At 44.7% G+C, this 22,548-nt stretch overlaps 1 protein-coding gene and 1 long non-coding RNA gene across 4 annotated transcripts in view; one reads left to right on the top strand and one right to left on the bottom strand.

Annotated features, from left to right (window-relative positions):
• Positions 1–4,126, top strand: part of KCNG3 (potassium voltage-gated channel modifier subfamily G member 3) — an 84,972-nt gene extending 80,846 nt beyond the window's left edge. For 2 of the 3 annotated variants that reach the window (XM_049095488.1, XM_049095487.1), the window contains exon 5: positions 1,786–4,125. In XM_049095488.1, the coding sequence (XP_048951445.1) occupies positions 1,786–1,892 (107 nt within the window). In that variant the 3' untranslated portion in view covers positions 1,893–4,125. Of the gene's footprint in view, positions 1–896; positions 1,017–1,785 lie in introns of all 3 variants that reach the window. The other variant, XM_049095490.1, reaches the window with a different exon arrangement.
• A 12,837-nt stretch (positions 4,127–16,963) lies between these two features.
• LOC112664459 (uncharacterized) lies at positions 16,964–22,372 on the bottom strand. Its single transcript, XR_003139727.3, has 3 exons — positions 22,246–22,372; positions 20,330–20,403; positions 16,964–18,958 (listed from the first exon to the last, which is right to left on the bottom strand). It is a non-coding gene; the product is annotated as an uncharacterized LOC112664459 (long non-coding RNA).
• Between the last annotated feature and the right edge of the window lie 176 nt (positions 22,373–22,548).

Below are 22,548 nucleotides of genomic sequence, written 5' to 3'. Positions count from 1 at the left end.
CTTTGCCTCTCTAGGCCCCGATTTCTCATTTACAAAATACCCAGCACACAAATTGTTTCCAGGTTTAAATGAGACATTATGCAAAGTACCCAGCATGTGTTGCGCAGTGCACGGCAGCAGCGTCAGTAATAGTGGCCATTATAGTTTGTGGCTTCAGGTATATTGGTTCCTGCTGCTCCCACTACCAGCTGCCGGCCCAGAAAGCTGACCGTAGATATGCAAATTGGTGTGTCTTGATGCAAAAGTGTGTTAGCCACTGGTGAGAGGGATGGTTCCCCTCTTTCGCCCTTGACCTTCTTTCCCACTGGGGAAATTGAGGACGCCCAGCCGCAGCCCATACCATGACTCTGTTCCCAGATGGATTATCCCTAAATCACAAAGGAGGTTGTGGAGTCATTCAGGACCTCAGAACATCTGACAGAGGCCTACCCTTTCTTGATTTCTTTCTTTCCTTCCTTCCAAGATTTTGTTTATGTAGTGACAGAGAAGAAGAGAGAGCACAAGCAGGGGGAGCTGCAGGCAGAGGGAGAGGGAGAAGCAGGCTCCCCGCTGAGCAGGGAGCCCGATGTGGGAATCCATCCCAGGAGTCTGGGATTATGATCTGAGCGGAAGGCAGACGCTTCACGGGCTAAGCCTCCCAGGTGAAGCGAGGTCCTCTCTTCTAAAACTCTCCGAGGCTGCCCATCTGTGCAGCTGTGCACGCAGGTTCAGATTCTTCAGCGTGGCCTCCGAGCGCCCCTAGCGGCCTGTCCTGCCCACACAGCCCATCCCTGGCCCTCTGCACCTCCAGCTGGCTTTCCTTGAAACCTCCCTGCGCCTTGCTGACACTGGGACTTTCTGCCTCAGGGTCCCACATCACTTTCTCTCCCTACTGAAATCCTGTTTATCTTTCTCAGTCCAGCTCAGCTGCCTCCGCTTCCAGGAAGTCTTCTCCTGCCTTCTGCCTCGGGAAGGGCTCCCTCTGCAACCTTGACGCACTTGGCCATGGCCTGCCCGGTTCCGCACCTTGTGTCGTGGTGGGTTGACTGGCAACTGACGTTTGCCTTTGGGGCTGTTATGTTCCTCAAAGGTGAGGACTAGTCTTTGGCCAGCATCTCAAGGGCAGCACTTGTTCATTCTGACATTCTCAGGGCTGACCTCAGTGCCTTGATCCTTGGTAGTGATAAATATTTTTTCACCAGGATTAAATTTTTCTCTCCTCTACTGTTTGGTGCTTTGTAACTGGCCAACAAATCTTTTTGACTTGATTTGAGGACTGAGTGAAGAAAGACTAGCACCTGGGAGGCATTTGTTCCCCCAATTATTTACAAGAAATAGCAGAGGCCTGAAGTTATAAACGACAACTGGCAGCGCAGCCGACAGCCCATGTGTCCCAGCTTTCTGGAGTGGCAGTGGTGGTCTTGCTGACAGCCTCACTCCAGAGAGTGGCAACGCTGGCACCTACAGACCTGGGGTGAGCCAGGTAGGCAGAACAGGGGAGAGGAGGTGTGGAGAAGCACCAGCTGAGGGATTTGGGGAAGGGAAGCCAGCATTTCAGCTTGAACCTTACAACACACTTCTCTTTGGAAAGCCAGCAACAGGATCATTAATGCTGCTTTTTAAAATTTAGACAGTCTGTTTCACTCAAGCAGTTCTGAGGTTTGATGACCAGTAAGCTGATGGCTTGGGAGGTTGTTCTAATAACTTTATTTTCACAAAATGAAAGCAAATGGCCCCATCATTGTTGTTATTAAACCACTAGGTGGTTTCTATTTTTAAAAAGATGTGTTTTTTTTTTTTTTTAAGAGAGAGTGAGAGAGCACAAGCGGGAGGAACGGCAGAAGGAGAGGGAAAGAGAAAATCCTCAAGCAAACTCCCTGCTGAGCGAGGAGCCTATGCACCAGGCCACTTGAATCCCAGGACCCTGAGTGGAAACCAAGAGTCGGCTGCTTCACCGATTACACCACCCAGGCGCCCCATTAGGTGGTTTTTAGACAACTGAACAGTAGGCTGAGTCAAACCAGAGCTGGAGATCCATCCCCAACTCCTAGTTAGAGCAGACCCCCATTGCCGCTCTGGTTTGCAGGTCTAAAAGCTGTTGATCATATCTTCAAGAACTGAGCAACATTGTGGAACGTCTTGTACCGTATTCTCAGGCCTTTGCCCTTCCTCCCCAAGGCCATCTCCTGAGTGGGCCTGAAGAAATAGGGTGGGGATGATGGCTGATTGAGCCACTGTGGAACTCCACCAGTGGTCCTTACCTAGGGTGTCAGGCCTGCAAGCACTTTAGGTGACAAGTCCATCCACAGCCCTCTCGTGGCTCTCCTGAGACCACCAGCAAGGCTGGCCAGGATTCTGAGTTTACAAAACCAATCCAAGTCTCAGCCGTCATAGGCTTCCTTTATTTGACCAATGGACTCCTTACAGGCAAAAGGGAAAAGAAACATGCTTACGTCATTAGAAATTGGCACAGGTCACCAAGAGGTGACTAGAGGCCAGAGAAGGGGCTTGAGGTCTAGGCGGGGACATGGGGTGGGACTTGCAGCCTTATTTCTCCAAGGACAAACCTGTTGAAGTTGACCTTTCAACATCACGCCACCTGATTTCCTGGCCAAACTGGCTTCTTCCCCCTACAATACTTGCCACAGACCGCAGCTGCATACCTCCAGGCTGTTGGAACAAGTCATCTGTTCTTAAAAAAATAAAATAAAATATCCCTTTTTGAAGACTACAAGGCATCCCACCACCCAGGGCGAGTGCCATAGAACAAACACCAGTCTTTGGGCTCCGTTTCAAGCCATTAACTTAATGGCTCTGGTGCTTGGAAGCTCTGCTGAGGACAAGAGTTACCCTGTTACATAAACATATTCATCTGGCTAAAAACATGTTATTGTTTTCGGAGTAATGGTCATTCGAAGTAATGTGTGTGTGCGTTTTTCCCTTCTGATCATCGTGAATAGTATTCAGGCTCTTTTGGAAAAGTGGTAACAGCCCCCATGAAGCTCAAAGAACGACAGCATTTCCTTTCCTCCCGATCAGACGGGCTATTAGAATCATTTTGCACAAGTCGAGGGCTGGTACCCGGCCATCACCGCTGAGAAGGTAATTAGGAGATAATGTCAGTGGCAGAGAAAGTTGTCAGAGCAGAGTGGTCTCCTGCCGCTCTCCGAGCGTAGAGTGTGCATGTGGGGAGGACACAATCCTTAGTGCAAATAAATGTGAAGGAAGAGCCCAACCATCCCTTTGCTGCTGAGGAGAGGATCGTCGGGTTGCAGGGCTCTGCCGCCGGCTTCACCCACCAAAGGCCCGTCCGGCCGCTGCTCCCCTAACTCTCTACGCAGACGTGGGCAGAGGCGGGCGTCCCCGATTATTACAATGCACAGCGGAGATAAGGAGGCAGCTAATTGAATTTAATTCGCTGAGGAGGCAACCAATTTTGTGCCGAAGCTTAACTGCTGGATGGTAAATATTTTGCACTTGGTGCTCATCTCCTGAAAACTGAATGCCAATTGTTTTTGCAAGACAGATTGTTGGGTCGAAGGGCAGAATGGTGGGCAGTCAGGGAACGGCTGGCAGGGCCCCCAGGCCTGGCCTTTAGCCCGTGTTGGTGGGTTGGCCTGCTCTCCCTATTGCCAGCGCCTGCTGCCCGAGGGACACACGACAGGGACCAGGGTCTGTGAGGCAGGCTCTGTGAGGAGATTCTAGGTCCAAATTTAGATTTGCCAAAGTAAACAAAAATGCAAGCCTCCCTCTCTCTGTATGTGACAGCTAGTAGAACGGTTGGAATGTATGTGTGTGTGTGTGCCTGCACGCAGTGCTTATTTATGGAAAAGCTGTTCCTTGAGGTTTTAGATAGTGGGTGATACCGTGTATTTCTGAACTTTGTCCGCCACCAGTGGTCAGCAGTCAGCACTCGGCTGTTTTGCTCCTGTTTCTCTTGGATCTGGGTTATTTCTTCACTCTCCTTTTTCTCTGTTTCCTTACTACCCTTAATCGACTTCATTTCAGAACTGACCCGAGATGCTGCCACACATTTTCCTCCTGGGAAGAATAATTCACATTTTATCTCTGATTGAGTACTTAGCATAGTATTTGGCCATCACAGATACTCAACAAGAATTTGTGGGACAAGGCAGCCCGGGGGGCTCAGCAGTTTAGCGCCGCCTGCAGCCCAGGGCCTGATCCTGGAGACCCGGGATCGAGTCCCACATTGGGCTCCCTACATGGAGCCTGCTTCTCCCTCTGCCTGTGTCTCTGCCTCTCTCTTTGTGTCTCTCATAAATAAATAAACATCTTCTTTAAAAAAAAAAGAATTTGTGGGACGAATAAGTGAAAAAAAAAAAAAAAACCTGTTCTATATTTGTCTTTTTCTCAAGGAACTAGGCAGGAGGTGTGACTCCAGGGCCTTTGGGTTGTGATGGTTATGGTTTGAGCCATGAAAACCTTATCCACCCAAACTGGGTGGGGGGGTGTCTCAAGGAAGGTTATCATTTTTTTTAATCTTTTTTTTTTTAAGATTTTATTTATTCATGAGAGACAGAGAGAGAGGGAGAGAGAGGGAGAGAGAGAGGCAGAGACACAGGCAGAGGGAGCAGGCTCCATGCAGGGAGCCTGACGTGGGACTCGATCCCCAGTCTCCAGGATCTGGCCCTGGGCTGAAGGCGGCGCTAAACCGCTGCACCACCGGGGCTGCCCAGGTTATCATTTCTTCATCTGTACCTGGGAGTGGCTGTCTAATCATCGGGGCCCAAGGGGTGGCATCTAATGCCACAGCGCCTGGCAGTTCACTTGGGTTCTTCATAACTCACAAGGGTCCTGTCACTTGAGACAATGTTTTTCTTTGTGACTCACACTAAGAACTAAGGAATGAATTCAGGTACTCACATAGACCAGTCCCAGTGTGGGGTAGTTATTGTCTGAAAACAGTCAGATAAAACAAAATTAATTACAGCAAGAAAATAAAAGAAGTTCTGGTAGAATGAACTCGATGAACTTATAATTACTGAGATTTCTTTTCCTTTGAGAAGACACACTTATCAGAGATGGACTCTGTTGAACCAAGGCTGGAAAGTGGTAACTGCATAGTGATTGTGGGAAAACCAGGGGGTGGGAGCAAGAGGAGAATTTAGTGAACAAAAGTCAGAAATTCCAGTGGGATGTTTCCTGTATATGTATCAGACTGGGAGAATCAAGGTGGCAGCTGCCTTGGAGGCTAAAAAAAACAGTCATTCTCTGGGGATCCAATGCAGACCTTCAGGCATGGAGGATGTATATATATTTTCTACCATTATATTTTTTACAAAATGGACATATTCCTCTCTTTTTAAATAAAACTTTATACAATTTAAAAATATCACAAAAGTAAATAAAATCAAAGGTATGTATCCATGTAATCTTACCTTGTAGTAGTAACCAGATTGAGAGGACATTGGTTCTGCCATACCCATGTGGGGCTCCCCTCAGGTCACCTGAAAACAGATCTCATATGCACAGCCCAAGCAAGGGGTGACTGTCCCCATAGATCCATCTGTGTGGGGTAATTCTGAGGGCCCTCAGGAGGTGAAGCCCAGGGAGGGGGGCCACAGCGCCCATCAACACACCGTTGATTGGCTCTGTCCCTTCCAGGCTCATTGCTCCTTCTGGGCTTCCTAAGATCATCTCCCAAATAAAGTGGTTGCACACAAATGCTTGCTTCATGATGTGGTTGGGGACCCCTAACGCATTCATAATCACCTCCTCAATTTACACTGTCTTGCACCCAGAACCAGAGAAGGGCCATGGCTTGGGAGCCCTCCTGCCTTTCTGCCTCCTTTTCTTTCCTACCCAAGCCTCTCTGGTCCTCACCTCTGCGTTCCTTTTGCTGCTCAGCTCCCTGGTCCAGAGCCCATCTCTCTTCTCATGGAATCACATTCCCACCCAACATACATTTTCTTGTTTATTTTGGTAATATAAGTACATTTTAGAGGCACACCCTAATTTACAGCTCAATAGGTAACACATTCAATCATCATTTGCTCAGGCACACGTGTCGATCATCATTGTGTCAAGCATAGAGCAGACGAGAGGAGTAGGTCTTATGTCTATCCTCAAAGCAGAGAGTAGGAAGACAGAGACATTTGTGAAATAGGTGCAGTATAGTATGTCAATTGTTATTATACATTATACACATTGGGGAAGAGAATTGGTGTTGGAGTTAGGAACTTAGAATGCAATAGAAACAATGCAATGTTTGATGGTCGCCACCTAAGTGTGATAGGTTGAATAATGGCTACAGGTTCCACACTGCCTGCAGAATGAGTTTCGAACATCTTCACCAGAGACGTTTGTCAGAAGCTTGTGAGACGCAAGTGGAATAATGCAGGCCTGCCCCAAAGATGTCCACATCCTAATCCCCAGCACCTGTGAATATATTAATTTACATGGTAAAAGAGACTGCAGATATAATTAAATTACACATCGTGAGAGGGGAGATTGACCTGGATTATTTTTTTCTTATTTTTTTTAAAGATTTTTATTTATTCATTAGAGACAGAGAGAGAGAGAGGCAGAGACACAGGTAGAGGGAGAAGCAGACTCCATTCCGGGAGCCCGACATGGGACTCGATCCCGGGTCTCCAGGATCACGCCCTGGGCTGAAAACAGCACTAAACCACTGAGCCACCCGGGCTGCTCTTTTTTTTTATGATTTATTTTTTATTTTTATTGATTTATGATAGTCACAGAGAGAGAGAGAGAGAGAGAGAGGCAGAGACACAGGCAGAGGGAGAAGCAGGCCCCATGCACCGGGAGCCCGATGTGGGATTCGATCCCGGGTCTCCAGGATAGCGCCCTGGGCCAAAGGCAGGCGCCAAACCGCTGGGCCACCCAGAGATCCCATTCTTTTTTTTTTTTTTTTAATTTCCGGGCTGCTCTTAACCTGGATTATCCAAGAAATAATCACAAGAGACCTTGTAAGAGGGAAGTAGAAATGTCAGACTCAGAGAAAGATTTAAAGATGCTACACTGCTATCTTTGAAGACAGAGGAAGGGACCATGAGCTAGAGAATGAAGGCACCAAGAATCTGGAAAAGGAATCAGCCCTGCCAATGCCTTGACCTTGTCCAGTGGAACTGATTTTGGACTTGTGACCTCCTGAATTATGAGTAAATTTGTATTATGTTAAGCCACTAAAAATATGGTAATTTGCTATGGCACTAATAGGAAACTAATACAGCAGGTAAACAAACTTGTTATGAGGGGCACCTGAGTGGCATAGTTGGTTAAACCTCTGACTCTTGATTTCAGATCAGATGTTGATCTCAGGGTCATGAGTTCAAGTCCCGTGTTAAAAAAAAAAAAAAAAACAAGGGACACCTGGGTGGCTCAGTGGTTGAGCATCGCCTTTGGCTTGGGTCGTGATTCCAGGGTCCTGGAATCATGTCTCATATCGGGCTCCCCCACAGGGAGCCTGCTTCTCCCTCTGCCTGTGTCTCTGCCTCTCTCTGTGTGTTTCATAAATAAATAAATAAAATCTTTAAAACAACAACAAAAAACAAAGCAAGAAGGAAAGAAAAAGAAACCTGTTACCAGATAAAATACAAGACAACCAGTTAAATTTGAAGTTCAGATAAACAATGAATATTTTTTTAGTATAATTTTTTTGGTATATCTCATGCAATATTTGGGATATACCTATACTGAAAAATTATTTATTGTTTATCTGAACTTCAAATTTAACAGAGCGTTTCTTACTACTATTTGTTAAACCCGGCCACCCTACCGATAGCTGAATTGGGCAATGGCCCCACTGAAGGTAGGTCTGGGTGCCTGGGCCTCCTGGGACCCACCATCAGGTTCCTGGTCCCCTGGAAAACTGAGCCCTTCTTATCCTCAACTACCTCCAGAGTCCTAATCCTCAAGCCCAGCCACAGGACCTGAGGATGAAGAAAGGGAGGTCTGAGTCCTAAAGCAAGGCTCCCCAGAGTACTGGTCCTTCCCAAGTCAGCCCTGGGGAGCAGGCAACTGCCTGCCAGAGGAGATTCTGCAGGACACTGGGACTGGATCAGTGTATGACCTTCACGATCCACTGGCTGAATGAATACAACATTGAGAGACTCATAAATCTGCTAGGAGATATTGTCATAATTACCTTTGAGGTTTAAGAAATGCAAATCAAAACAACAAAATATTTTTGCCCATCAAATTAGCTAAAACTTGAAAGATAAGAGTGACAGCTGATTTTTTGGGTGCTAAGGTTGTCCCAGGAACTTGGAGATGGATTCCCTGATGTAGTTCCCACAGCAACCTTTGCTGCTGGTTCTGTCATCCTCACTCCTGATAAGGAGTGAGGCTTAGTGATGCTAAGCAGGTGGTGTGGCCATGAGGCTCCACACACCCCGGGGTAGAGGGGATGGAGGAATGGCTGTGGCCCTTCTGTAAGGTGACTAGGCAATACCTAACAAGATTTAGATGCATACTCTCATCAACTCAGATTTGCTCATCAATGGGGGCCTATTGAAATAAATTACATCACAGCTGTACAAATGGGGTGTATTGATAAGTGTGAATGTGCGCATGCACGCAGGCATATGTGTGTGTATATATGTAAAGAGAGGTCTTGACAACATAGGAGCATTGTTGGGAAAATAGAGAGTTGTAGAACAGTATAGCATCATTTTATTTGGGTAAAAAAGTATATTTATCCATACTACATTTTATCTATGCTTTCTACATATATTTATCTATATTATCTATACACTTATATCTCTATAGCTAATCACAAAAATCTTTAATGAATATGTATTTTTTTTGAAGTCAAGGCAAAAAACATCACCATATTTTGAGTCTCTCTGAACTTCTGTTCATTCCCTGCCAGGCAGAGTCTTTGCACCACCTTGGCTCAGTTGGCCTCAGGGCCTTGACCCATGCTGTCACCAGGGCATGGAGTGTTGCCTGTCCTACACCAAGATACCTCCTACACCTACACCAAGAGGAATTCTCTTCCCTCAAGGTCAGCTCAGCATGCACCCACCACTGCTGTCAGTTCTCCAGGAGAGGTTCCCAAACTAGCAGATTCTGGGCAATCTTGTCTCAAAAGCACCTAGATCAGGTCCACATGCACAATTTCACACTTTTGTGAAGCCCTCTGTGGTATCTTCACCCTGTCTTGTGCAAGCAACAACAAACTGTAAATGTCTCGAAAGCAGATGCAGGTCTTCAACTCCTGTGGTCTTCCTTCAGCCTCCTAGCAGCCCCCAGGGCAGGTGCTGACTATTGCTGAACAGAAAGGCAGAGCCATGGTTAAGCATCACTTCTACTGCGCCCTTGCCAGGCGGCAGTAAAGCAGTAAAAAGGTTTCCCTGTGAACATTTATAGTTTGCATCTCTTGGTCTGTGTTCCTTGAATCTATTGACTTATGAAGTTAAAGATAATTGCAAATGTTACCAAGGATGTTTTTATTTATTTATTAGTTCACTTTAGGTTTTTAAAGATTTTATTTATTTGAGAGAGCACAAACGAGGGAAGGGGCAGAGGGTGAGGGAGAAGCAGGCTCCCCACAAAGCCGGGAATGCAATGCGGAATTCTATCCCAGGACCCTGGGATCATGACCTGAGCTGAAAGCAGACGTTTAAGCCACTGAACCACCCAGGTGCCCCTGTTTATTTATTTTAATGTTTATTTATTTATTTGGGGGTCAGGGGAGGAACAGATGGAGGGAAAGAGAGAATTCCAAGCAGGGTCCCCACTGAGTACAGAGCCAGACACAATGGCTAGATCCCAGGCCGCCCAGACCACCACCCTAACTGAAAACAAGGTCAGACGCTCAACTGACTGCACCATCCAGGCGCCCCTTAAACACTTGTAATTCTACCCCCGATCCTCCCTTTTCGTGAAACATGTAAAATAAGATAAGAATAGAAAAGATCCTCTTGCCATCCCAGAGTTCAACCCTATGAGTTAATGATTAGGCACAAACCAAGCTAGAATTTTGTTTCTATGTGTATATTAAATGTAATATCTTTCCATATTCTTCTGTATCTATTATCTATCTATGTATCTATCTAATTATCACTGTCTATCTATTATCTTGATAGAAACAGAAGCTTGTATTCCCATACTCTCAACAATTGTGCTCAGATCACCAGGAGTTTCTACTATGCTCTCCCCTTCGTATCTGCTTATCTGCTATCAAGAAGCTCCATGGAGCACAAAAAGCTGCTCAACATCACTAGTCACCAGGGGAATGCAAATGGCATTCATTCTGATCAGGATGGCTATTAAAAAACCAGACAGGGCAGCCCAGGTGGCTCAGCAGTTTAGCATCACCTTTAGCCCAGGGTGTGATCCTGGAGACCCGGAATCGAGTCCCACGTCAGGCTCCCTGCATGGAGCCTGCTTCTCCCTCTGCCGCTCTCTCTCTCTGTATCTCTAATAAATAAATAAAATCTTTAAAAAAATAAAAATTAAAAAATTAAAAACCAGACAATAAGGAGTGGTAGTGAGGACATGAAGAAATAGAATCCCAGTACACTGCTGGCAGAAACATAGAACAGTGCAGTCATTGTGGAAAGTGGTATGATGGTTCCTCAAAAAAGTAAACAGAATTACATGTCACCCAACAATTCCACTTCTGGGGATATATCCCAAAGAAGTGAAAGCAGGAACTCAGATAGATATTTGCCCCCTCACGTTCACAGCAGCAGTGTTCACAGTAGTCAAAAGATGGAAGCAAACTAAGTGTCCATTGACCAATGAATGGATAAGCTAAATATGGTATGTACACATGATGGAATATCATTCAGCCTTAAAAAGAGGACATTTGTTTTTTTTTTATAATAAATTTATTTTTTATTGGTGTTCAATTTACCAACATACAAAATAACACCCAGTGCTCATCCCGTCAAGTGCCCCCCTCAGTGCCCGTCACCCATTCACCCCCACCCCCGTCCTCCTCCCCTTCCATCACACCCAGCCCGTTTCCCAGAGTTAGGAGTCTTTATGTTCTGTCTCCCTTTCTGATATTAGGGAGGACATTTGGACACATGTTACAACATGGAGGAATCTTGAAGACGTAGTGCTAAATGAATTAAGCCAGTTGCAAAGGACAAATATTGTATGATTCCTCTTAGATGAGGTCCCTAGAGTAGTCAAATTCCAGAACAGAAAGTAGAATGGTAATTGCCAAGAGCTGGAGGTGGGGCAGGGGGAATGGGAAGTTAGTGTTTAATGACTAAATAAAGTTAGTGTTTAATGAAGTTAGAATTACAGCTGGGAAGATGAAAAAGTCCCAGAGATGAATGGTAGTGACAGTTGCACAATAATGTAAGTACTTACTACCACACCAATGTGCACTTAAAAATGGTCCAAACAGTAGATTTTCTGTTATGTATATTTTACCAATCACACAAAAAATAGCTTTGTGAAGGAGTCAAAGGTGGTATTCTGTCCCACAAAGAAGTATACTCTTCTAGTACTAAAGCCTACTGGTTTTGAGTCTTCAGAATATACCAGGTACCAAGTAAACATTTTTTTAAGGGTTTGTTTATTCATTCATGAGAGACACAGAGAGAGAGGCAGAGACGTAGGCAGAGGGAGAAGCAGGCTCCACGCAGGGTGAGACTCAATCCCTGGACCCCGGGATCACACCCTGAGCCAAAGGCAGATGTTCAACCACTGAGCCATCCACGTGCCCCATCAATTAAATAGCTAATATGCATTATTTTACTTTCTTCCTCAGCCACCCTGAGGCTCGTACTACTTTTACCTTCATTGTAAAGAGCAGAAAACTGAGGCATGAAGAGATTTAGGTGACTTGCCCACAGTCTCCAGCTGAGAAGGAAGTCAGCAGTGGAACTCACAGTGGTTGGCTTCCAAGCCCAACCTTTAGCCCTCCTGCTGTACCCTCGTGCTAGCGAAAGACAAATCCGTTGACTGGGCAGGCCACAACACATGGTAAGGAACTGAATGCAGGTTCTGAAAAAGCGTGCACCAGCAGAGCCTTGCATTCCCAGGACGTGGATAAAAGCCAGGCATTTTGACCAGATCCGCATTTGCAGGCCCTTCAAAGGGAATATTTGTAGGCAGAGATGACCGAGATTCTCTGTACTTTGCACAGCACACTAGACCACCGCAGCTGCCGGCCCTTCTCCCCACCAGCCCCCCTCTTCTCTTAGAATCCGCTGCCTTTTTGACATGAAAAATGTACTGTAATGAGTCTACTGGCTAATTAATTAAAAGGGAAAAAATCCCAATCTTCAAATATGAAATGATTAATTACATAAGCATTAACACCTCTGCACACTCAGAATGGCACGTCTTTAATGTAAAACTTTTCCAGCACATTATTTTCTGCCGACGTGTACGTTTTCTGCCCGTACAAGGCCGACTTCTCATACACCCTGGTCCATTTCACAGCAAATGGCCCCAAATGGTGTTTATCCCGCTCATTAGGAGCCTGTATCAATTAAGCAGGCCTGGCTGAGCAGCCTGTCCAGGTCTGCGTCTGCTGGGCTGGCGAGTCTGTGTTCTCCTCACCCGCAAGCAGGCTGGGACACCCCACGGCCCTCGCCACCGCGGAGAGGCCCTGGTGCTTTCCACGAGACCAGGACAGAGCTCTGACATCAGAGAGAATCGTTGTGTGATGCTTGCACTTCATGGCTTTTTTTTTTTTTTTAAGATGTTATTTATTCATGAGAGATATAGAAAGACAGAGGCACAGGCAGAGGGAGAAGCAGGCTCCCTGTGAGGATCCTGATGCGGGACTCGATCCCAGGACACCGGGATCACGACCTGAGCCAAAGGCAAACACTCAGCCACCGAGCCACCCAGGTGTTTCTACTTCACAGCTTTTTAAAAGCTTATCATCTGGTTCAGACTCACAACTCTAAGCTGCTGGTGCCCTGAGCCTTTTAGTTTTTGTTTTTAACCAGAAGAACCTCCCTCTTCTCTTCCTCCCCTGCTTCCCAGCCAGTGCCCTACATGAGAAACCTTTCTCCATCTTACTTGTGCACCCTCAGCTTGACCTTTTCCCCTTGCAAGGAAGCGAGGTCAGGGCTTCAGGACCTTCTCTGCAGGGGCTGCAGGGGTCTTGGGCCTGGGGTGGGCAGCAGGGAGTCCTGTGTACTGGCACTGCCCTGGTACCTGTTGTCTGTTGGCAGAGGCCACTTTTCCTCAAGGGACTCGCCTGGGCCCCAGGATGGCGCCCAGATCTGCTGATGTGAGCTGGTTGCTGAACAATCAGTAGTACGTGAAATGTTTCTCAGAGGAATTAGCTGCCACTTCCTAAGCAGAAATGTTGCAATGCCCTGAGTTACTGGATGGAGTGGTTGTCTCAATCGGGGTGGGAAACCTCACCTGTCATTAGCAACAGAAGAACTTATTTATGCTTCTGGCTGTAAAAATCATTACCTGACAGGAGAAGCCTACAGAGGCAAAGCTCTACATGCCACAAAGATGGAGATATTAATGGAGGGCACACACTGAGAATGACACTTCCATTTTCCAGAAGCATAAAATGGTATTTTTTCCCCATAGAAATTGTGAAAAAGAGAAGCTATTATGGTTCAACATTTAGACAGGCATTAAAGCACTTTTGATACAAATTGATTTTTTTTTTTTTTACTCCCGTGGACTGAATTCATTAGCAAATGAGTTGGATTTCCTACTTTCAGGATCCGGACAAACAGGAAGGTTGTTCTAGTGTCTCCTTTCTCTTTCCCACTTTGATCCTCTTGAATCTGTGCTGTCCAGAACTGTAGCCATTAATGATATGTGGCTATCCAAAGAAAAATTAAAATAATATAAAATTACAAACTAAATTCCTCAGTTGTGCCAGCCACATTTCATTCAAATGCTTGACAGTCACACATAGTTGGCACAGATATAGAACATTACCATCCTCACAGAATATTCTATTTTTTTAGGTTTGTATATTTTTTTTTTAGTAATTTCTACACCCAACATGGGGCTTGAACTCACAACCCTGAGATCAAGGGTCCTGCACTCTACCAATTGAGCCAGGCAGGTGTCCCCAGAATGTTCTATGGTACTACTAATTGACCTTTTTATTAAAGTTAACTGTGTGTTTTGGGGTAGTATTTATTTACTTATTTATTTTTACATATTTTATTTCTTTATTTGAGGGAGAGGGAGGGACAGAGAGAGAGAGAGAGAGAGAGAATCTGAAGCAGACTCCTCGCTGAGCACAGGGCCTGACATGCAGTTCCATCTACCACCCAGAGATCATGACCTGAGCTGAAACCAAGAGTTGGTCACTCAACTGACTAAGCCACCAGGGGCCCCTGGGGTAGTATTTATTAAACAGTACTTTTGTAGCCTATATGTAATTTAAATAACAAGTCACTGAAACACTTAGTAGTATTTCCTCCTAAATCTCTTCTTCCCCAGACCCCTCCACATGCACAGACCTCACTGCCTCAATGTCCCAGCTACCTAGCTACATGAAGTTGTTTCTTATGTGGTTCTTCTTAGAAATGAAAAGTTCTCCCAGATTTTCTAAATTGTAGGTCTGCAAGCCCAGGAGAAGGTATAAATGTTTGATGGCAGCAGACAAGTGCCATTGGCCAATGGCCAATGGCCTCACTGTGTCAGGGCCACTGCTGCTGGCCCCTCTTCCAACTGCCTTGTGAACCACCTCAGATCCTTATCAGCCTGACCACCCATTGCCCCTGGAGACCATCCTTTTATTGGTGCGACAGTGTCCATGTGGCAAAAATGTGACCTGAGTCACTAAAGACAAAACTTCCTTATGCCTACAAGGTGCTGCTGAATGGCTGTGGGCCTCCAGTGGCCGTCAACTCAGGTTACACGTGGCTTTATCAAGGGAATTTAATGGAAAGTGATTTCTTCGCTACAGTATTTGCAATCAGTGTAAAAGTAGGTTTGGTCTTTTTTGCTTTGTTTTTAATTCTGAAGCACAAAATCTTTACTGAGAGTAGTTATTCTTGCATCATTTAACTTAGAATCCTACCGTGCTGCTCTCCCTGAAGCTTGCAGGATAAATGGCACTTTTACAACCCACCGGAAATTAAGTGCTATTTGACTGACAGCATTATAGCTCTCTTGGAAAAGTCTGTGGCCACCGCTCTCAGTTCTCAAATTTGATCAGCCCCCAGCCCTCCCAGAACATGCAGGAAGTCAGGTCACTAGCCTAGTTAGCATTCCTGTGGTTAAACCTCATTCTGGATAGACATTGAATGTTGTTGGCTGGACAGGCTTTCAGATCCAAAGGCAGGTACCTCTGTGGAGCCTCATGGGGCCCCTCCCAGGGAGGGGTTGATTTGGAGGTCCATGGCACCGCAAGATGAGTAGACCATTTTCAGGACTGGCCCTGGGGCCACTGCTCCCCTTATCCATTTCTCAGCTGGGGAGGCTTCCCTATACCTGTTTGTGCTGTGGGTAAAGTCTGAAAGGCTCTCCTGTTGATAGAAGCCCTCTGCAAATGCAGTCTCATCAGCCTATTGAAAAGCAGTAATACTCCATTGTTTCTCAAAGAATCCTTGCAATTAGAGGAGGCAGAGGAGAAATTATTACAGAGCTAAGTTATTAGATCCGTTCCATGGAACATTTTTTAAAAACCAAGCTCATTTTCCTGAGAGAAAATTTAATGCAATCGCTCTCTCTTAAAGCACCTGATGCCACCACTCTGCCTCTAGCTGTAAGCTGTCGACCGAAAACAAGGGGGTTGCTGTGATGAGAACATGGCTGGGGGTGTGCGCCAGGCAGGACAACGCCAAGAAGCCAAAAAGAACAAGAGGGAAAACAATGAAGTGAGATCCACCCAGATGGTAAACATAGCTCTAGAACTCAACAAACACACACGTGGGCCCCCCCTTCGGTGGGAGGTGTGGAGGGAGTGGGGGTAGCAGCTCACAGGTCAGTCTAGAAATGAACAGAAACTCGTAGGGGTCCAAGAAGACTGCACCCTAACTGGGGTCGCTATCACCATGGTATGTCTGGGAGCCCCCCGTTGAGTGTCTGCTCTGGCCAAGGCTGGGGGATGGGTGTATCAGAACAAAGAATTCATAGGATCCAGCAAGAGCCATCCCGTCTGCCCGCTTTCTGCAATTATTAGCAATAGTAGGAGTGGCTACAGTTTCCTGAGTGCTTACTCTCCTAGGCACTGAGCCCTCACAAAGTAGGTATGATTCCCGTTTTATAGATAAAGAAGCTGAGTGACAGTGAAGTTAAGTGAAAAAATCCTGTAGCAGGTGCATAAACCACGAATTAAACCCTGCTGAGAACATCTCAGGACTTTCAATTCTCTGGGTTAACTAGGTCCTCATTGCACATGGTGGATCAAGGAAGGTGATTTTTTTTTTTTTTTTTTATGATTTGGGAGTTGTTGTGAGCTTTTTAAAACTATACACCATGTTCAAATTCAACTGTTACCTGTGTTATTCATATTACTAAATCATTTATTTTGACTGAGTAAAAGGAATTGGTTTAGAGAGACACTTAATGTAATCTATTCTTCAAATTTGTGGAGATTTTTGTAACGCCCTCAATGTTTCTTTTTAGTGGGTGTGGGAGAGCCGGGGACAGGAAGGAAGGTGGGGTGTTAAAAGGCAAACATAGAAAAGATTCTTCATAAAAAAAGAAAACACGTCTAGAAATGATTGCTCCATAAACAAAACATGAGTGCACACAGCAATTTCATGTTCTCGTTCCACCCACTCGGTTGTTCTTAATGATTCAAGAACAGAACTGCCTGGGCAGATTTACAGGCTCTGCGTTCCTGACATCTGTGCCGAAACAAGGCTATGTGTGTATGTGCGTGTGTGTGTGTTCACAGAGCGCTTGCTTCTGCTGGGGTGGGGGTGGGGGGCTGTGTGGAAACACAAATACCTTGATTTGAATTTTACCTTTACCATGATTTAAATGAAAATACATGCAGTTTATTCTCCCATATGCATCCATGGTCTGTTAGGATATAAGAATAGGTGCTGGCAAAGAAGACAGGGTAGCCTTGGAGTCTGGGGTTTGGATGAGATGTGATGATCACACAATCACGTGTTAAAAACCACGACTTCTCCAGCTCTCCTCACTGTCTCCTCACTCTCCTCACTGAAAGCCAGGCTTCAACGTCAGTCTCTTGCTGGAAATCTTTGGGTTGTTGGGATCGGTGCTTTAGCAAATTATTCTTCTGGGTCAGTGTCAGTGGAGAGCGGGGTTGTGGCTGGGGTTTCCAGGCCCAGGGCAAGCGGCCCTTGACTTGGGCTTCCTGAGTTTCTCAGTTGTGGTTTTGGGAATGTCATACTCTCTCCAGTCCCCTTTCTTTCAAGGGGGAGATTTGCCTTCCATTAGACACTTTTCCTAGATTTATAACTTCCTCCAACCCTTTTCTTCCATGGCTTTGCTTCCCCCAGACTGTCATGGAGATAGTCAGAAGCCTGACCATTTCTTGGAAGGAAGACCTCCAGACTGACCTCCCTGTCTCTCCATCCCAACTTGGCCATCAGGAATCACCTGGCAAGCTATGCCCAGGTACTAGTGATCACAGGCTGGTACCTTTGCTACCTGATAACACAATAATCCTGTGATTTAGATCCTTCATTTTGCCTCTGAGACTTAAGAGTGGAGAAGTCACTCTCCCAAGGTAACTGAACTTGTCAGTAGGAATATCTAGGATTCATACCCAGGCTGGTCTGATGTTCTAGCCAAGTTCCTGTCACTCTCTTTCAGAAGGTGATCTGAAGTTAGACCTATGACTTTGTGTTTCTGTGTTGCAGAAACTATAGAAATGCCAAATCTCCACTGTTTAAGAGCCTGAGGCGGAAGGAGAAGCAAGTAAAATTATGATTTGGTATTTGAAAATCATGTGATTTTTTATTTTCACACTGATGCTAAAAGATTGGCTATTATTTTAGTGGGATACTCATCTCTTTGGCCTTCAACCTTTCAAGATAGATTCCACATCTTTAGGGGCTATTTTCATACTGGGTCCTATCTGAGGCTCTGGTTTGTTGTCCCATGGTCTTAACTAATATTTACCAATCTTGGGGAAAGGAAGAGGGAAAAGCAAAAAGGACATAAGTATACGGTTTGAGAAAATGGAAAGATTTTTAGGTTACAAGTTTTATTGTAACCAGCTAACTTTATACAAACACAGCATCCAGTGGACTTAAAATTCTAATCCTTTATATCATGCTAAATCGATTTTTGGTTCATATCAGTGAATAGATCCAGTTTTACAGTTTTTGTTCAATATTATTTTCCATATAGAGTTCCATATATTTACATACTTTCTTCTAATTTTTTAAGCACATATAATCTTATTTCATTTTTTAAATTCTCTTCTTCTTCTTTTCTTCTTCTTCTTCTTCTTCTTCTTCTTCTTCTTCTTCTTCTTCTTCTTCTTCTTCTTCTTCTTTTCTTCTTCTTCTCCTTCTCAGAGAGAGAGAGAGAGAGCCCAGAGCAGGGGCAGAGGGAGAAGGAGAGAGAGAATCTTAAGTAGGCTTCATGCCCCCAATATGGGGCTCAATTTCCAACCCTGAGGTCGTAACCGGAACCAAAATCAAGAGTCCACTGCTTAACTGACTGAGCCAGCCAGGTGCCTCTGATCTTATTTAATTCTTGCCATCACCCTGTTAAGTTGAAAATTTTATTTTGTGGCCGAGAGAGGTTAAGGAACTAGCCCAAGGTCACAAGTCTAGTGTAGAGCTGGGACCCGGACATACTTTCAGTGGCTCTGGAGCACCCCATGTTTTGATATTGGTTAGAGTCACAAAGATTTTTCTAAAGACAAAAGGTTCTCCACCTGAAAAGAAAATGATCCATCAACATTTACCTTCTTGAGACCCAGGTTTTTCATCTCTTTTTTCACTTGATCACCAGTTTCCATGGCCATCAGGGTGCTCATGTAAATAACTACACAGGACGGTCACTCGTTTCTCACAGCAATGTGCGGAGATGATGTTTGTTCTTTTGTTCATTTGATCATCATCATTCATTCATTAATTAACTCATTTATCCAACAGCCCTGTGAAGAAGAACCACTATAGTGTTAACACTAATGGGCAGAACAATCCTCCAGTGATCCCTCATGTGGTTTGTTACTTGGAGACTGTCGCTCACTAGACTCCTCACATCTATGCAAGGGACGAGTAAAGAATATTCTAAATTAATTGGTAGCTTAGGGTGTAAGTGCACGAAAACATTTTAAAATTCTAATTTTTATGCCTTTTGGGGGCCTTGTGCTATTTGTGTGTATATGGACTTACAAACAGATATGCGTGCTTGCTGTAAAATATTGCAACATTGCTGACATATGTGATACAGAGAGTGAGAATCTCCAGGAGTTAGGAACCACCCTCTGACCCACACTGGAGAAGGCTAATCCTTCCATTCTATGTATAGGACAACATTATGTTATATATACTAAATCTGTATAGATGATGTTAATGTAAAGTTGCAGGAATCTTGTTTTGGATTTCAACTTTTTTCTATGCATAATTAAGTGTATTTAAAATGCTTTAAAATAAATTATGAGTCATACCTCAGCCTTTCTTAACCAGTGAGATGAAATGTGATGTGTCAAAATTGAGTTAAATCCATAATCTCTGTGGATGTGCTTTTGACTTGCACATCATGAAAAGCAGGCAGACAAAAGTGAGGCAGCTTCACACACCATACTGACATTCACGAAGGAGAAGGTCAGAGCAGGGAGTTGATGTCAATATGTTCAGCCTGTAGTACAATAAAGCTGTCCTAGCAACTGTAACCCCAGCTGCCAGTTCCCCTTCTTTGGGTGAGAAATGTGCCATTCAGATCCTTGACTCCTCCTGTGAAAATACCATGCCTTAGCAAAGCTTTAATTGTTTTTCAATAATATCGATAGAATCTAGATTTCAGGTTTCAAAGACAATTTTGCACACCAGATAGGGCTTTATCTGACAAAAAGACTAAGCGACGACAGCTGAGATTTCTATTCTGCCGCATGAAAATTACCAGATGATTGCACGACAGGTGTCATCGTTCTGAAAAATCATAAAATGTATATAGCTTTCCATTTTGTTTTCCGATATTTTATCAATGGTGTTTGTCTTGGGGATATCACTGGCAGTTTTAAATGCTGGGGAAAGGGCAGCCCAGGTGGCTTAGCGCTTTAGTGCTGCCTTCAGCCTGGGGTGTGATCCTGGAGACCTGGGATAGAGTCCCACGTTGGGCTCCCTGCATGGAGTCTGCTTCTCCCTCTGCCTGTGTCTCTCATAAATAAATAAAGTCTTTAAAAAAATAAATGTCAGGGAAATGTTTTTCCTCTGCCTTTCTTTTTGCCAAAGAGAGGATAGACAAAAGCCACGATAGAACACAAGTGATGCCATTGTAGTCCATTTTCCACCAGAGAAATTACCTTAGAATGGGCAAAATCCACAAACACAGACAGGCTTCCCCAGGGTAGAAAGGTTCTTCAGTTTGCAGATTTGGCTGCAAAGAAACAGTAAAGTGGGGGAAAGGAGGGCTTCTGGAGGCCTGTGTACTAGATGGTAATACAGCCTAGAACAAATGCTCATTGCTTATATTTCTGCTCCCCACTGATGACACCAAAGCCAGGTGACATACGAAGGCTTCTGAAGACAGGGAAGGATGGAGGGAGCGAGAGAGAGGAGCCCACAGCCCACAATGACCTCAACTACTACAGGGCCTACATGCTTTAACTTGGCCAGGCCCACCAAGCATCAATTTTTAAAAGCCAATTCTTGGAAAATTGGAGAATTAAAAAAATTAAGAACTATTTCACATGGAGGCATTTCCTATTTATATTCAGTACAAACCAATTTAAAATTTATATTGGTCTTTCATCCACTCTCGAGTGCTCTCACAGAGTAGCCTGCCAAAGGCCATTAGCACACAGTCTTCACAAATGGAGAAGCGGCTGCAGTCTGATTCACCCTGAGCCAGACTAGCATTTGCACAAGCTCAGATCACTTGGTGATTGACAAGCTTCTCTGTACTGTGAACTGTGGTCACTTCTCCTCAGAATACGATAGTGAATAACCTGAAGGGATCATGATATAAAGAAAGATCATGCTTTGATGTTGGGTGGGATATGCAAATAAGAATGAGAATAGCTGGCTTCGGTGCTGTCAGAGTGCTGTGTTTTATTTGAGAAATGAGACAAAATCTTCCTATGATCAGCCACTCCATGTGACATCCCAACCCACACTCTGCTACTGACATTTTACCTCCCACTGAACAGCCCGGCTGTTGTAACATTTTCAGGATTCTTAATTTATGTCTTGCAGGATCTAAAATCAGATGGCAGGAACTTTAGGAAAATAACCAATGTTGACAGGCACCTTTATACTTCAAGAAGCTGGTACACCTTCATGCTCTAAAAGTTGGGAATGTTCTCTACTTTCTTCTTCCAATGTATGTCCAGAAGACAGGAGAATGGAAGAAAAGAGCTGTCCTAAATCATTTTACTTCTCTTTTCAACCTAAACTCTGTGAAGGCCCTTTCCTTCTACCTAGTATGTGTTAGCAAGTTTATGCTCCTTTCTTGGTATGAGTGATTCCAGCATATAAAAATTATTTTTTTAAATTATTTTGTTTATTTATTCATGAGCAACACACAGAGAGAGAGAGGCAGAGACACAGGCAGAGGGAAAAGCAGGCTCCATGCAGGGAGCCCAAGGTGGGACTCAATCCCGGGTCTCCAGGATCAGGCCCTGGGCTGAAGGAGGAGCTCAACCACTAAGCCCCCCGGGCTGCCCAGGATTTTAAAAATTAATTTAAGGGGTGCCTGGGTGGCTCAGCGGTTGAGTGTCTGCCTTCGGCCCAGGGCGTGTTCCTGGAGTCCTGGGTTTGATTCCCACATCAGGCTCCCTGCATGGAGCCTGCTTCTCCCTCTGCCTCTCTCTCTGTGTCTCTCATGAATAAATAAATAAAATCTTTAAAAAGATAAAAATTAATTTATTTTTATTTATTTTTTATTTTTAAAAAAATTTTTATTTATTTATGATAGTCACACACACAGAGAGAGAGAGAGAGGCAGAGACACGGCAGAGGGAGAAGCAGGCTCCATGCACCGGGAGCCCGACGTGGGACTCGATCCCTGGTCTCCAGGATCGGGCCCTGGGCCAAAGGCAGGCGCTAAACCGCTGCGCCACCCAGGGATCCTAATAAAAATTAATTTAAAAAGTTAATTAATCAATTGGTTAAATTAATCAGGAAAAGACTTTTATATATCATCAAGAGCTGTGGAAAAGTAAAAATAACTGAAAGGTAAGATCAGCAAGTTAACATATGTGTAAGCTTTATAACTTACAGAACTGTTGATTCTCAGAACACCAGTGAGGGAGAATAGATGATGATGATGATTCCTACTTTACAGAAGCAAGTGAAGCTCAGAAAATGGAAATGACTTGTTGCAAATCACTCAGCCTTGAAGAAATCACAACTCAAACCCAAAGTGAATGTTTTTTCCATTATGCCACAATGTTGCTTTGTAAAAGCAGCGACTTTGGATGGGCTGATCATATGAATATGCCTGAAATCTTTGCTCTTCAGAATGTTGGTAGTGCTGAACACTTGGGGCTCTTGGGTTTACACCTGGCAGTCAGGATGCTGA

The sequence above is a fragment of the Canis lupus genome, chromosome 17 (genome assembly GCF_003254725.2).
Source record: "Canis lupus dingo isolate Sandy chromosome 17, ASM325472v2, whole genome shotgun sequence".
In the NCBI taxonomy this organism is placed as follows: domain Eukaryota; kingdom Metazoa; phylum Chordata; class Mammalia; order Carnivora; family Canidae; genus Canis; species Canis lupus.
Note: the sequence above shows the minus strand (reverse complement) of the source record. Positions and strands in the feature narration are given on the sequence as shown.